This window comes from Dermacentor andersoni, chromosome 4, assembly GCF_023375885.2.
Source record: "Dermacentor andersoni chromosome 4, qqDerAnde1_hic_scaffold, whole genome shotgun sequence".
NCBI classification, from domain to species: domain Eukaryota; kingdom Metazoa; phylum Arthropoda; class Arachnida; order Ixodida; family Ixodidae; genus Dermacentor; species Dermacentor andersoni.
Genome location: NC_092817.1, coordinates 17,588,992 through 17,602,291, shown reverse-complemented (window position 1 = coordinate 17,602,291; position 13,300 = coordinate 17,588,992). Strand labels below are relative to the sequence as shown.

Genomic DNA, 13,300 nt, shown 5'->3' with positions numbered 1-13,300 from the left:
TAGCCTGGTGAATTATGCTTCTGACATCACACCCGACTTGTCTGGACAGGCACACACATATTGAAGGGAAGATTAAAATGATCACTTGTCTGGTTACCTAAATTCAGAAAATTTTTCACTTGTTAGGTGTAGGAAATTTCTTCAAATTGCTCTGTGCCATTTCCTAAAACTGTTTCACTTCCCTAGCACTTGTGCTTCAAGAGCTGGTGCAAGCTTCGGCAAATACTGGACACAGGCGGTTAATGTGGTAACTTTAATGTGTGGTGCCATGTCCCAAGGCATTGCAGCCAAGAGTGGTTTATGAACAGGATAGCTAAAAAGATGGTGTTGACCGATTCTTGTATAAATTTGAATATAGGAGCCACATTGATGGGGAGATTCGCATGTTTGAGCACATAAATGAGGTTACCCTGATGCACAGTTGCAAGTGTGAATTTCTTTAAATGTACTGGACTGAAAAAAAATCAATATCAGCCCATATCCCAAATTGTACTTGTAGCCAAAAACTTCAGCAAATCAAAGTTTCTATATTTTAGCAGTGTAAATCTCACATTTTCAAATAATGGTTCATTTAGCTAGCATGGTGTGAATAAGTGTCCTTAAATCAACATTTCAATGAAAATTGTAATGATAATTTTACAGCTGAAATCAACTATACAAGGTTGAGAATCGTAACCAGGGCACTGCTGCTGCATTGCAAGCTAGTACATAAGTAAAGGATACCCATAATCTCGAAAACAATGGCTTCAGGCGGAGCAAGCTCTAGTAGCCATCGGTATCACCTGTCACAAGCCACGTTAATACTGGAACATAAAGTACCCCTACATGTGAAAACGTTCATGCGCCAGCATTGCATGCTTTGGTGATGGACACTCAAAGTACACGGCAGCTGTTGCAGTGACAACTCACAACCCACCAAAAGTGGCATGTTACTCTGACAGTGCCGAATTCCACTCCTTCCGTCAGTTCATAGGTGTTATATCCAGCATGGTTACCAACAACGTACCAGGTCAGCGATTGGCAGTTATGTACATTACTTGCTACTTTGCTACGAGTCATTCTTAAGGAGGCTGCTTAAGTATCAATGGACACAGTGCGGAATGTGTCCTATCTGTTCATGTTCCTGTCCATTTTGCACTGTAATTTATCCTTCGATGTTGACAACCATCTTGAACCGGGATTCTGCAGCTGAAGTGATGCAAACTCAAGTTTGTCGAAATGAATGAAATATCACTTCGTTCAATTGAGAATCGTAATGCTGAATTTCTATGAAAGCGTTCTAGGGGAAACAATTTTTCTAAACTGTTACCTAGATTGAGGTCTGGCAGTATGTGCTGAAGCTTGCACCTTAGAATTGCATTAGCAAAATGGCCTTCATTAGCCAAGTGAATGTTATAGGTGTGCAGACAGGATAGGGGGTGGGGCTTAAATCAAGTGTACATTTTTTTTAATCTCCTTTAACAGGATGTGAAACGAGAAGCAACACTGTGTCAGATGCTGTCACAGGGTCTTGGTTGCACAATTGCAATTGTTGAAATTCCTGAAATCATTGAAATGACCTTACATGCTCGGGTATTAGTTTTTGTAGCGGTGCCACTCTGTGGATAAAACTGCCAGTAAGGTTTGATAAACATGACACTTCGTTTAACTGATACCCGAGATGTTCCTGCCAGAGATGGCCTGCAGGGAAAAGTTGAAGTGGTTTGCTGGACGGTTTCAAAATGGAGTTGAAAAAATACAAGCCCCATTATAAAAGCAAGTGGCCTAAGCAAGACATCTGTCTGTTTAAGAAAGAAAGGTTAGTTGGGGGGGATTCACTGCAGGATAGTTCCTCCCCCCCCCCCCCCGCATGCATACGCATTCGTGTACATTTGACCTCATAAGGTGGGCACCCATTTACATAAAACCAATATGAAAAGTTAGATTGGCCTATATCTCCAGATCTGTACCTGAAGAAACTAATCTCTTGCCAAAAAAACATACTTTAATGTATGCTTCCCCATAATCTAGTCACAAGTACAAGCTTTCAAACATGCTTGCCAAATGGCAGAAAACTTTTGTAGCTGTAAACCATAGGTTATTTGCTGGTTCCAAGACATGCAGAACTGTTTTGTCAATGAAAATGGCATAAATAAAATGACCCGAGAGGGAAATCGGACACGCATAAGCAATTTATGAAACACATGGTACAAAAGCATTAAACCACCATTTTAATTTTCTTTTATGTCAAATGTGCTTGGCCACATTATCTGTCAACCTTATGTCAGTTTTAGTGATACCAAGAGCTCCAGGCTTGTTTGGCATGAAAACTTCGCACTACTCAGTGCTGTGCAATAGCACTAATGATGGCTTACTTTCGACAAATTGTCTTCACATATGGGGATGCAAAAATTTAGTGCCAGCTTGTAGAGAACAAAAACTGTGGCAATATTTTCACAATAAGCTGTACTATCTGCAATACTCACCGTGGCAACTCGGAAAAAAAAATCGATACCACTCAGGGCTGCGCAGACGAAATAGATACTTGAGTGCGCAGAAAGCCTCGGATAACAGTAACTCAAGGGCACACAGAACACACAAACCTCCATCGTGGCCATCATAATTAAGCCCTCTGCACTTTATTGGTTACTTTGTTTTTTACCAATTGCTTTCTGCCTCCACAATGGAAATTTTCTATTCTTCTTTTTCTGCTTAATCTTGGATGCACCTTCTGCTGGTGCAGTCACGGCATTTTTCTTGTTCTTCCATGCTTCTATGACCTCCAGTGCTGCCTCATCCATGCGCACTTTGGGCACTTCCAGAATCCCTTGCTTGGTCAAGTACTTCCCAGAGAAACCAGACGGAAACAGAGGCTTCTTCAGCATTTCAGAAAGTTGAAACTGCATTGCTTTAAGCTTGCGTTTTGTGTCAGCCTTCTTTTTTTCATCCGTGTTTGAAAGCATTCTTTTGTCAATGTCAATCTCCATCTCCTTGGCAGCTCGTTGCAGCCAGTTGTCCTCGTAGTTGCTCCGGCGAGCTCTGTGACTTTCGGCTTCAAGTTTTCTTGCCAGGTCAACACGATTCTGCACTGCCTTCAGCATGCTCAGATCAATCGGGAAGTCTGGAAGATCCTCATCCCTATTTAATGTTTTGCAAATCTTGCGGTACAAGTGCAACTCTCGTGGTTCCATGAGCATCACACTTAGTCCACCACTTTTGGCCCGTGCAGTACGGCCACTACGGTGAACATAGACTTCAGCGGTTCGTGGCACTTGAAAGTGAATGACATGTTGGATGCCCTGAATGTCAAGGCCTCTCGCTGCCACGTCTGTGGCAAGGAGAAGACCGGATGGATTGTTCTTGAAGCGGTCTAGGTTTTTGAGCCGTTGCCTCTGCTGCATGGAGGCATGCAGTGGAAGCGGAGAACGCTGCAGCAAGTCCAGCACAGATACTAAACGGCGTACACTGTCAATGCTGTTGCAAAACACCAACGTCCTCCCTGGATGTGCCAAGAGAAAATAGTACAGCCGACTGTCTTTGTCCTCGACTGAGGAGCACACAATCCGCGATTCACACAGCGACTCAGCAGTTCCAAGTTTTCGGGTCAAATCAACCACTTTTGGCTTTGAACTTATACCAATGGTGTGCATCAGCTCTTCAACTTTCTCTTTCTCAGACAGCTTGTGCTTTTTGGGCTTGTTCTTCATGCGCCTTGGTATGTCGTGGACCATGGTCAGGGTTGCCGAGAAGACAAAGTTTTGGCGCCGGCGTTTTTCTCCATCTTCGGAAGGTGCGTTCATAATTTCCAGCAACCGTGTAAGGTCTTCGAAATGACCCTTCTCAACCATGCGATCAGCCTCGTCAATGACTAGGTAGCGGACTTTGCTCACGTCGGACACGTGGGGCGCTCCCTGGTCAACAAGCTCCCAGAGGCGGCCAGGCGTAGCTACTACGATTTCGGGCTCGCGCTTAAGAAGTCTCAGCTGCTTCTCCGACGAAAGACCTCCGACGACGTTCACGACGCGCACGTTTGTGTATTTCGCTACGTCTTGAATGTGCCGCGTCACCTGAATGGCGAGCTCTCTCGTAGGCGTCAAGACCAGAGCTTGGAGAGGCATGGCTTTCGAATCGCCCTCTGTGGACAGTCGTGCTTTTCGTTCTATAATGTGGTGCAGGAGAGGTATGCCGAAAGCGAGTGTTTTGCCGCTGCCGGTCTCTGCTGCGCCCATGATGTCCAAGTGATCACGAATAGCAGCTGGCAAAGTTAGTGCCTGTATTTCAGTGGGCTCGGTGAAATTCAATTCGGCCAACGCTCGCAACACGGGTTCTGGAACATAGCAGTTGAGCCATGAAGACATGTCCGGGCCCTCACATTTGAGCTTTTTTTCACGCAGACACGTTACACCTTCAACGTCACACCCTGCATCATCACGGGCTACTGTTGAAGGTTCCGCGTTTTCGTTCACAGAGCCGCTGCTGGTTCCCGCCGGCTTACTATCGCGCTTTCGCTTTCGCTTCTTTTTCTTGGCAGGCCTATCGTGCGTATCGGTAGATCGCTTTGAAAACTCTTCCTGACGCACAATGTCATAGCTTGTGAGCTCTTCAAGACCCGAGAATCCCTCCCATTCTAGGTTTTGAACGGTTGAAGGCTCTATTTCAACAGGCTTCCATGGCGTTTTGGATCTGATGACAACAGACCTTTTCGGCATTGCTAAGATAGCGCAGCACGCAAATGATACCTCAGAATCTTGCCGACAGTCGCAGAACCACTCAGACACCTCGATGAAAAAGTCGCATGAGTAACTGCTGGGTGTTCAAGTGTCAACAGCAAAGAAAATTGACCACAATCTTGAAGATGGCCAACGTTAACTTTTCGCACCACGTGCAACCCGTGCAACTTATGATAGAATGGACAGAAGCAAAAGCGACAGGAAGCGACAGTCATGCGGTGATGATGATAGTGAAAGGTTCTATGTTATTTTCAGTTTCTTATTCTATGCCAGTTGAAATCGGAAACGTGTCTGCAATGCTAACATTGCTTATGTAAGGAAACTAGTAGCCCAAGGCATGGTAGCGCAATAAATAAACGCGTTACCATTTTTCTTACTTTTTTTGTTTTTTATTGTTTGCTTATCTCCTCTCTGTAGACCACTCGTACTCGCGTACGGATTTCTGCGCCCTTTCCCGACGTGGTGGTGCGAGGTGTGCGAGGCCGGCAAGGTTGTGTAAGGTTGAGGAGCATATCATAGAGCATATGCTAGCAGACCCTGTGGTAAACCAGGACCGCTACATCGTCCGGCTGAAGTATCGCCCAGAGAACCTCGCAAGCATAGCACATGGCTCCTTTACAAAAACGCAAAGAAAGTGAACATCTGTATGCCGGCAGCTACGTGCCCAACGAAAGCAGAAGCCGGAAAGGTATCAACGCCGTTCTCCTTGGACCACCGGGATCGGGCAAGGGCACACAGGTAGAGTAATGAAGAGTATGGCCTGTTGCTCTGGATAATAATGCAGTATTCGTTTGCCACAGGCGCCGAAGCTAAAGGAAGAGTACTGTGTCTGCCACTTGGCTACCGGTAAGTGCTGCGATTTTAAGAGCGCCAAGCATGAATTTGCATATGGGTTGTAAATAGTAGACAGACATTATGCACGACTACTTTGGTGCTTTCCTGTGGATTCTAGCATGGATAAATCTGCTGAAGTAATTTTTAGACTCCTCAACTGATTATTTAGTTGATCGCTGCCTTTTAGCTCGTGAAGCATATTGGCAAACCATTTTCGACAAGCTTATGCTCCAACTTTACGCCTTTAATTCATAAAGCCTTGCTGTGCTGTGAAACTTGATTATATGCGCAGGTCCAGAGTCATGAACGGCATGGACATGAACACGTTGGCGTTGTCGACATGCAAATTGAAATGCATTTCTTCTGTGCCTTGTGTGCATGTTTTGGGAAGCGCGGAAACTGTGTCCTAAAGTTAATTCTACGCGTAATGTAGATTATTTGCACTTACATTGGCTGTGTGGCTCAGCTTGCATTTGGTAATGGTGTATGCAAGTGCCACCATTGTTTCACGTAGTTGGGACAATGGATGTGTTAGGGCTTCGTATGTGTAAAGTGCATCTGTAACTGCCGTTGAATTTCCATATGCAGGGAACAAATTGCAGAGTAGTGTGCATATAAAGGCCGATGTAACATGAATGTAGTGCATATATAGGAATGAATGTTCGTGAATGGCGCAAAAAAACACAGGACGGACTATGGGAACAGGCACACAAATGTGGTCTGCCTGTCTGACCTACTGTGTGGCCTGTCTTTCTGCGCCATTCACAAATAAGGAGTCTCAGCATGTCTAAATTGTAGTGAAACCTGAAGCTTACACCAGCCAATATGATATTGTGCCTCCACTGGCTATTACAGGGGACTTATTACGTAGCGAGATCAGTTCAGGATCTGAATTGGGCAAGCGACTGAAGTCCACCATTGAGAGCGGGCATCTGGTGAGCGATGATGTAGTCATCGAGATGGTGGCCAAGAATTTGGACAAACCCGAATGCAGCAATGGCTTCCTTCTGGATGGCTTTCCACGTACCATTGTTCAGGCTGAAAAGGTGCATCACTGCTGCTGTAAATTCATGAAATGCCTTGCAGTTGTATGATATCTGTGTGCATGTATTTCCAGTGTTTTCTTTCGAATTCCCTGTTACCTTGCTTATGCCGTCAAATTACCAGGGGAATCTAAAAAACACAGGCAAAGGACTCTGCTTGTTCAGCATGTTGTGGATTTGGCTCACTGTGCAACAGAATACTAAAGATCAGGCAGTTCTTTTATGTTTTCTAGTGTGCACACATTGAATTTGATTTTCTTTATTTAGGAATACTGTAGCCCTCACTTGAGGGCCATTACAGGAGAGGAATTGTCAAATAAAAAGATAAATTTCAGCCCCTACAATACAACATTATACAGCATTGTCACACAAATTACAAACAAGTATATACGTGTACGGTCTGTTAGAAATGCAAGAATAACATTACGCATAATCAATTCTTAATTATCCCATTGCCTGTAAAACAGTTATAGTTGAGTATAAAATTCTTTAACATTTTGTGCTGTTACAGTGCAGTCCAGAAGGCCATTCCATATATTAATACATGAAGGAAAGAACGAGTATTGAAAACCAAGGCGCTGTTTTATAAGGCTGTATACAAGCACTGTGATGTGGTTTAAACTCGCACTGTGTTTTAGAGGGGGGCGAATGTATTTCTCTTTGTTTATTCTTGTTTGATTTCTGGTTATCTAGAAAAACAATTTCAATCGTAGTTTTTCTCGTTGTGTTTCTAGCAGTTCCAAGTCGCAACATTTCAACATGTGTGTTACAGAATCGACTCTCCGATAATGCGAACAAACAAAACGCGCAGCGGTTCACTGAATTTTTTCGAGTTTATCTCGCAAGTACAGTTGGTGAGGGCTCCAAACTGGGGAGTTGTACTTCAAAACCGGGCTAACAAATGCTTTGTATGCAATTAGCTTCAAATGTGTAGGTACATGCTGCAACTTTTTTCTCAAAAAGAACAGTTTCCTGTAAGCCCTAGAGCAGACCCCCTCCACCTGGAGGTGCCAGCACAAGTCATGAAATTACCACATGGAATTACCAAGTACCCAAATCGCACAATGATCCAAACACTCACATGCTTGTTTTGTCGATGCCAAAATGTTGGCATGTCCCATGGCTTAAGCTCAACGTAATTTTGAGGAGAACGCCAAACTCTTATGCATGAATGGTGGGTTCTGCCAGGGAATTTTGAAAGTGGTAGAGGCTGCAACTGTAGTTGCCATCCAATCACTAAGCATAGAGTTTCCTACAAAAATTACTAGAGGGAGCTCTGGCATAGCAATCATTCAGTTGCCATGGGAAGGGTGGACAGTATATCAATTTCTAATATTCATGCTTGTGGCCTCAGACATACTTGTCACATTACATGTTATGCTTTATTTTTCTCAATTTTGTAGCAATCAATATTTTCTAAACACATGAAGGCATCATCTGTGCACATGAGCAATCATAGCAAATTGTTGTATGTATAATGCAATATGTTGTTTAATATGATCAATTGACCAAGTCATCAAGCTGTCTGAAGCCAGAAGGACTAAACCCTGTATTCTGGAGCATTTCTCCACTTGGAACTCCACCTCGGCTCAAGAGAGTGGTCACTGCACTTTGTTGCCGTTCCATGGCAATTCTGAGGAAGTCTAGCTTCTTCAGTAGAGGGGTGGCGCCATGCTCAACTTTGAGTGGTGGAAGAGCTTTGAGTGGAGGATTGTTTGAGAATATGGGGGTAAGTCTTAGCAAATCCATGTACTGACCACCATTCCCATGCTGGCTTACCTGCCATACCACCAGCTCCTAGGAATAGACACTAGTGTCAGAATTCTTTCTAATTTTTTAGGAAGCTCGATGATACTAAGGACCTGCACCACTTAAATCCTCTGCGGCAGCAGTGCCGAAAGAAAACTCACTGTGAGATTGGTCTGTTTTCTTTTAGCAAAACTTGCAGTGTGAGAGTTTCCTATTTTGGTATTACATGTCTTTGGCATTATGCCAATGCCAAAGCGAAGTTGTAGAGGCCAGATATGTTGAAAGTAAAATGGCAGACGTTTGGATAAAAAATTATGAAAGCTAAAATGCATTTATGTTCCATTCCCTCTTGTGTGTGCAGAGGGAGTTTGGGAAATGCAAGTATTGTTTACTGAGCCTGGTGCACCACTGCATCGCAGGACAGTCTGCGAGTAATAACAGAAAGATAGCATACGACTATTTTTGCAACATGTATAGGACGGACTGGTCAAGATAACATTGTGTCTCTGGTGCATTATATTTCTTATATAGCATGTCTCACCCGCACTTTCTGTGTGGGTTTTGATGCAACATTGCACAGCTTAGGGAATCTAACACATTCATTACCTTTGAACATTCACTTTGCAAATCTTTCGTACAAGTGCAAACACATAATATTTGTGTTCCGATTATTCCTGGCCCCGAAGGTGACATTCTGTACCGAAACTTAGAAACAATATGAAGTGGCAGCTAAGGAACTGTATTGTTAAAGTGCAAATTCATATCAAACTACAGAGCAAAATTCTCTGTTCCTAGCCAGCACGTTCCAAAGCCATGAACAGTGCTGTATAATATCCCCAGGGCTAACCTTGTACACATACAATAAAGTGGATTGAAGGATGGCTGCCATGGTAGCCAAATTATTAAAGCACCACATGTGTAATGCTGAAGATGTGGATTTAGCTCCCACCTATGGCAAGCCATCTTTCCATCCACTTTCATTTTTCTTATCTTATTGTTTCTACATTTCAATTAAACATAGCATTTGGTTTCCCCTATGCTTTTTCTGTCTTTATTATTCCTTCGAATTTGAGGCACTCCTTGTACCTTTTGCATGGTTCATAGATGATCATGCATCATGCTCATACTGCTTTCTACTTCTTTTCTCCTGGCAGCTTGATGAAATGTTGGAGAAGAGGCGCACCCCTCTGGACTCTGTGATAGAGTTTGGCATTGATGACAGCTTGCTCATCCGAAGGATTACAGGCCGGCTGACACACTTGCCAAGTGGGCGCTCGTACCATGAAATCTTCAGCCCACCAAAAAAGCCCATGACTGATGACGTGAGAGCTCTTTATTCTTTTTTTTTCTGTGCGTTTGTGAGAAACCAGTGGCAAAGTGTCATAGGAAATGTGTTGCTCCATTTTATGGCTGTGCTGGTACTGCATCTTTACATGGCTGCAATAGTTTTAGCCAATATTTAAATGTGTGTATGCAGCAATTTGTAGTTACATTGCATCATCCAACGACTGCTCCCTCAATGTAATGGAACCCAATCTTGAAGGCTATGCTTTTGCTTACTGCAGCTACTGGAAGTGAAGTCATGTCTGCCATGTTTTGGACATCACCAATTGTATTCTGCACAGTAAAGGGCTATGGCGAGTGGCAACACAGTGTCCATTATGGTGTTGTTTAGAAATAATAAGTGGCACTTGCTGAGCTGAATACAACAGTTACTTTTGTGTAACTCCCAGCTAGCCTAAAGGGGAGGGTGCAATTTTTTATTCTCATGCATCGGACTTAACCACCAGGCACCTGTAACTAATGGAAGAGAACCATTGCCGGCCTTTTATTTATAAAATAGTTTGTAAGTGAGCTTTCCTGCACTGTTAATATGCAAAGTTGTGCAGCACTGTTGCTTTGCAGTGACAAGCCCTGTACTCTGTTTCATACTTTTCTGTTGTTTAATATGCAAGTAGTGTGGCCATAGAAGTCTCATTGCACATGTTTTTCAGTGCAGTTGTGTTTAATCGGCAATGCTTTTTATGGAATAACTACTTCATAGGTTGCAACTACAACTTGTGGACGTAAGATTGCGTCAAATCATATATTATTGTGCCCTGTTTTGGCCATGAGTGCGAGCGGTGAGCTGTAAGCGCTGGTTGAAGAAAAATGTCGCTATGCTGAATTGGTGATCAGTAAGTTGACTTGTGACACCTTCCATGTAATAATTACTTAATATTTTGCGACATTGAATAACATGTCACATACTGATGTCTTTCTTTTATGTGACGTGCTATTTCTTGGTCACGAATGTTGGCAGCGAGAAGAGTCAGTTTAGTTTCACGATTGTATTGCCCTGTTCATTGCTTTACCAGTTTAGTTTCTGTAGCGTTGTATAAGAGGCCTCAGATTCTCTTTCTAGTTTACAACAAATGTTTTTGGATCTGTAATCACATTTCACATGTTCAATATGACAAAGCGAAATACTGAAAACTGTAGCTTGTGCAGTAGAAGCAGGGGGGTGAAATTCGAGATTGCTAAACGTGGTTACTTTTACTAGTTGACAGTCTTGAAATCATTGTAGCTAGCTCTGTTGCTCTTTTTATTTTTTGTTGCCTAGTTGCTCTCGTATTTTAGTGAGAGTCCATTCAGGCTGCTGTTGTACTGATGTTGCTGTTATGCAATTTATTTGTAGGTGACTGGTGAACCACTGGTGCGTCGACCGGATGACAATGCGGAAGCACTGAAGAAACGCCTGTCTGCTTACCACACACAAACTGCACCACTCGTTGGCTATTACCAGAAACGTGGGCTTCACACCAGAATTGATGCCACCTTAGCTCCACAGAATGTGTTTGAGAACATCAAAAAGGTTTTTGAAACTGCCAAGAGCAAGGACCATGTGATCTTCCTTTGATGGAGAGCTGGGTTATCTGAAGAGGAAAAGAAGATATTATGGCTCCGTGTCAATAGCTGCTGTAGTGGAATAAATGATTTGCTATGGGTTTTCATACAAGCGTTTCCGATTGTTGCCTCAAGTTTTTTTTGTGTTTATCCTGCAGCCTAAAGGTGCACTTGTGCACATCTCATGTGCAGCGCATGCCACGCCGAATAAACAGAAGAGTTGCCTTGCACGATGGCACCATAGTGCACATCATTTTTTACAGACCTGATAAGTCCCAGCTCACCTATGCGACGTGCAGCTTCATATCCAATCACTGGACTCGACTACATCGTCAACACAGGTGCCTCTAAGTTTGACAGCGAAATGAAATGTTGTATGCCACTGAAACTCAAACACTATGACACAGGCTTGGTGTGCAGGATACATTGCTCCAACAGATTAGTAAAGGGTACGGAACTAAGATGAGTACAGGTGTAAAGGCATGTATAAAATGCACATTGGTGCCTATGTGTGTGTTCTATAAGGGCCTTTATACCTGTATGCTTCCTTCTGCATTGTTTATGTATCTATCGAAGCAACAAACTAACTAGCCTACACAAAAGTTTTATAAAGTGTGGGATACGACTTAGTGTGGCATTCACTTGGCACACTGCAAACTTCATCAGCTGTCATTGCCCGGATTGCAACTGATGCCCAACACACAGACAGAAGTGAATGACTTTAGCTTCACTGGCAAACACGGATGCCAGGTCATTCTCAGATGACCTTATTCTGGGTCCTCGGCCCCCACTCGGTATATAGAACTCAATGGGCCATGCTACAATTTCTACACAACACAGGACTAACTTTGAAACTAAACATATGCAACTGTGTGACTAGGATCATCGCCCCAATATACGTCACCAACATCATCTATCCTTATTTCATTCATTATCTTCGGAGCAGTGTAGCAAGTTATACAGGACTAGCTTTGAGACTATGCTGCTGTATTGATGGCTAGGATCGTTGCACGGCGAAGTTCTGACGTGCTGTAGAAGCCACGGTGCACGGTAGCGCTGAACTTGTCAAGTTGGCGGCTGGACATAATTGTATTTATGCAATCGTGTTTTTTACTAGTTGTAACAATGTGTCATTATTTCACATTATTGGCGGCGCCTCGGGACACCAAAACGGCAATGGGGACACCAAAGATAGACCCCGGACTGGTCCATGGGTTGGGGCTCGCCGAGGCCTGTGCCTGCCAGGGGTGTATAAGATCATGCAAAAGGATAGAAAGTAGGGCGAGTTGGTATGGTAACATATTCTTGGATTTTAGTGCGAAGTGACACACACACAGACTAGAAGCAGACAGGACGAGCGCAAACTCTCAACTAAATCTTTATTGAAACTATCAACATATATATATGTATATAAGTGATTGCAAATACCGCAGCATGCAAACATGACAAGGTCTAAAGGCTATCGATCAATTAAACATATGAAGAGGTAGGGAAGCCAAAAAAACAAAAGGCACTACTTGAGATTAATACTCCTGCTGAGAAGATATTGAAATTTGCTTTCTAACAGAGATATTGATGCGTGGCTAACGCAAGTCTCTACTATTCTTTTAATGTGGAATGCCTCAGTTATTTCCCGTGTGGTTTGGGATTTGTGTCTTGAAAGGATTTTACAGCGAAGCTGTATACCTCTACCATCCAAGGAAATTTTAGTGTCGTTGGCATGGTAAGCAAAAAGCTCCGCATACATAGGCCAATGCCCGGCCGACCCGCGGCGGAGGTGCAGTTTGCCATTAAAAGGTCCACATTCACAGCTTCGCTGGTCATCTTTCTTCACAGAGTGGAAAAGGCATTGAGTTTTTTTGTGTCTTCAAACAAAGATTTACAACTGCAGTTGAAACAATGCGACACTAGATGTGATCGAAGCATTAGGGTTGTTAAGTGATTGTTGTGTTCTTTTAGACTGATATTAATATAACTGCTGCTCTGTCCAATGTAAGTTTTCCCGCACTTGAGTGGAATCTGAGAAACTATACCAGTGTTACAAGGCACTAAAGGGGACACATGCCTAACGCTGCACAT

At 43.3% G+C, this 13,300-nt stretch overlaps 2 protein-coding genes across 2 annotated transcripts; one reads left to right on the top strand and one right to left on the bottom strand.

Moving 5' to 3' along the window:
* Nucleotides 1-2,590: 2,590 nt before the first annotated feature.
* LOC126535799 (ATP-dependent RNA helicase DDX24) lies at nucleotides 2,591-4,900 on the bottom strand. Its single transcript, XM_050182615.3, has one exon. The coding sequence runs from the start codon at nucleotides 4,686-4,688 to the stop codon at nucleotides 2,619-2,621; it is 2,070 nt and encodes a 689-aa protein (XP_050038572.1). The 5' UTR covers nucleotides 4,689-4,900; the 3' UTR covers nucleotides 2,591-2,618.
* Nucleotides 4,901-5,122: 222 nt separating this feature from the next.
* On the top strand, nucleotides 5,123-11,333 carry Ak2 (Adenylate kinase 2). The gene is made up of 5 exons (XM_050182635.3): nucleotides 5,123-5,447; nucleotides 5,510-5,555; nucleotides 6,399-6,589; nucleotides 9,490-9,657; nucleotides 11,013-11,333. Exons 1-5 carry the CDS (start codon nucleotides 5,316-5,318, stop codon nucleotides 11,232-11,234), a joined length of 759 nt encoding a protein of 252 aa, XP_050038592.1. The 5' UTR covers nucleotides 5,123-5,315; the 3' UTR covers nucleotides 11,235-11,333.
* The last annotated feature ends 1,967 nt before the right edge of the window (nucleotides 11,334-13,300 follow it).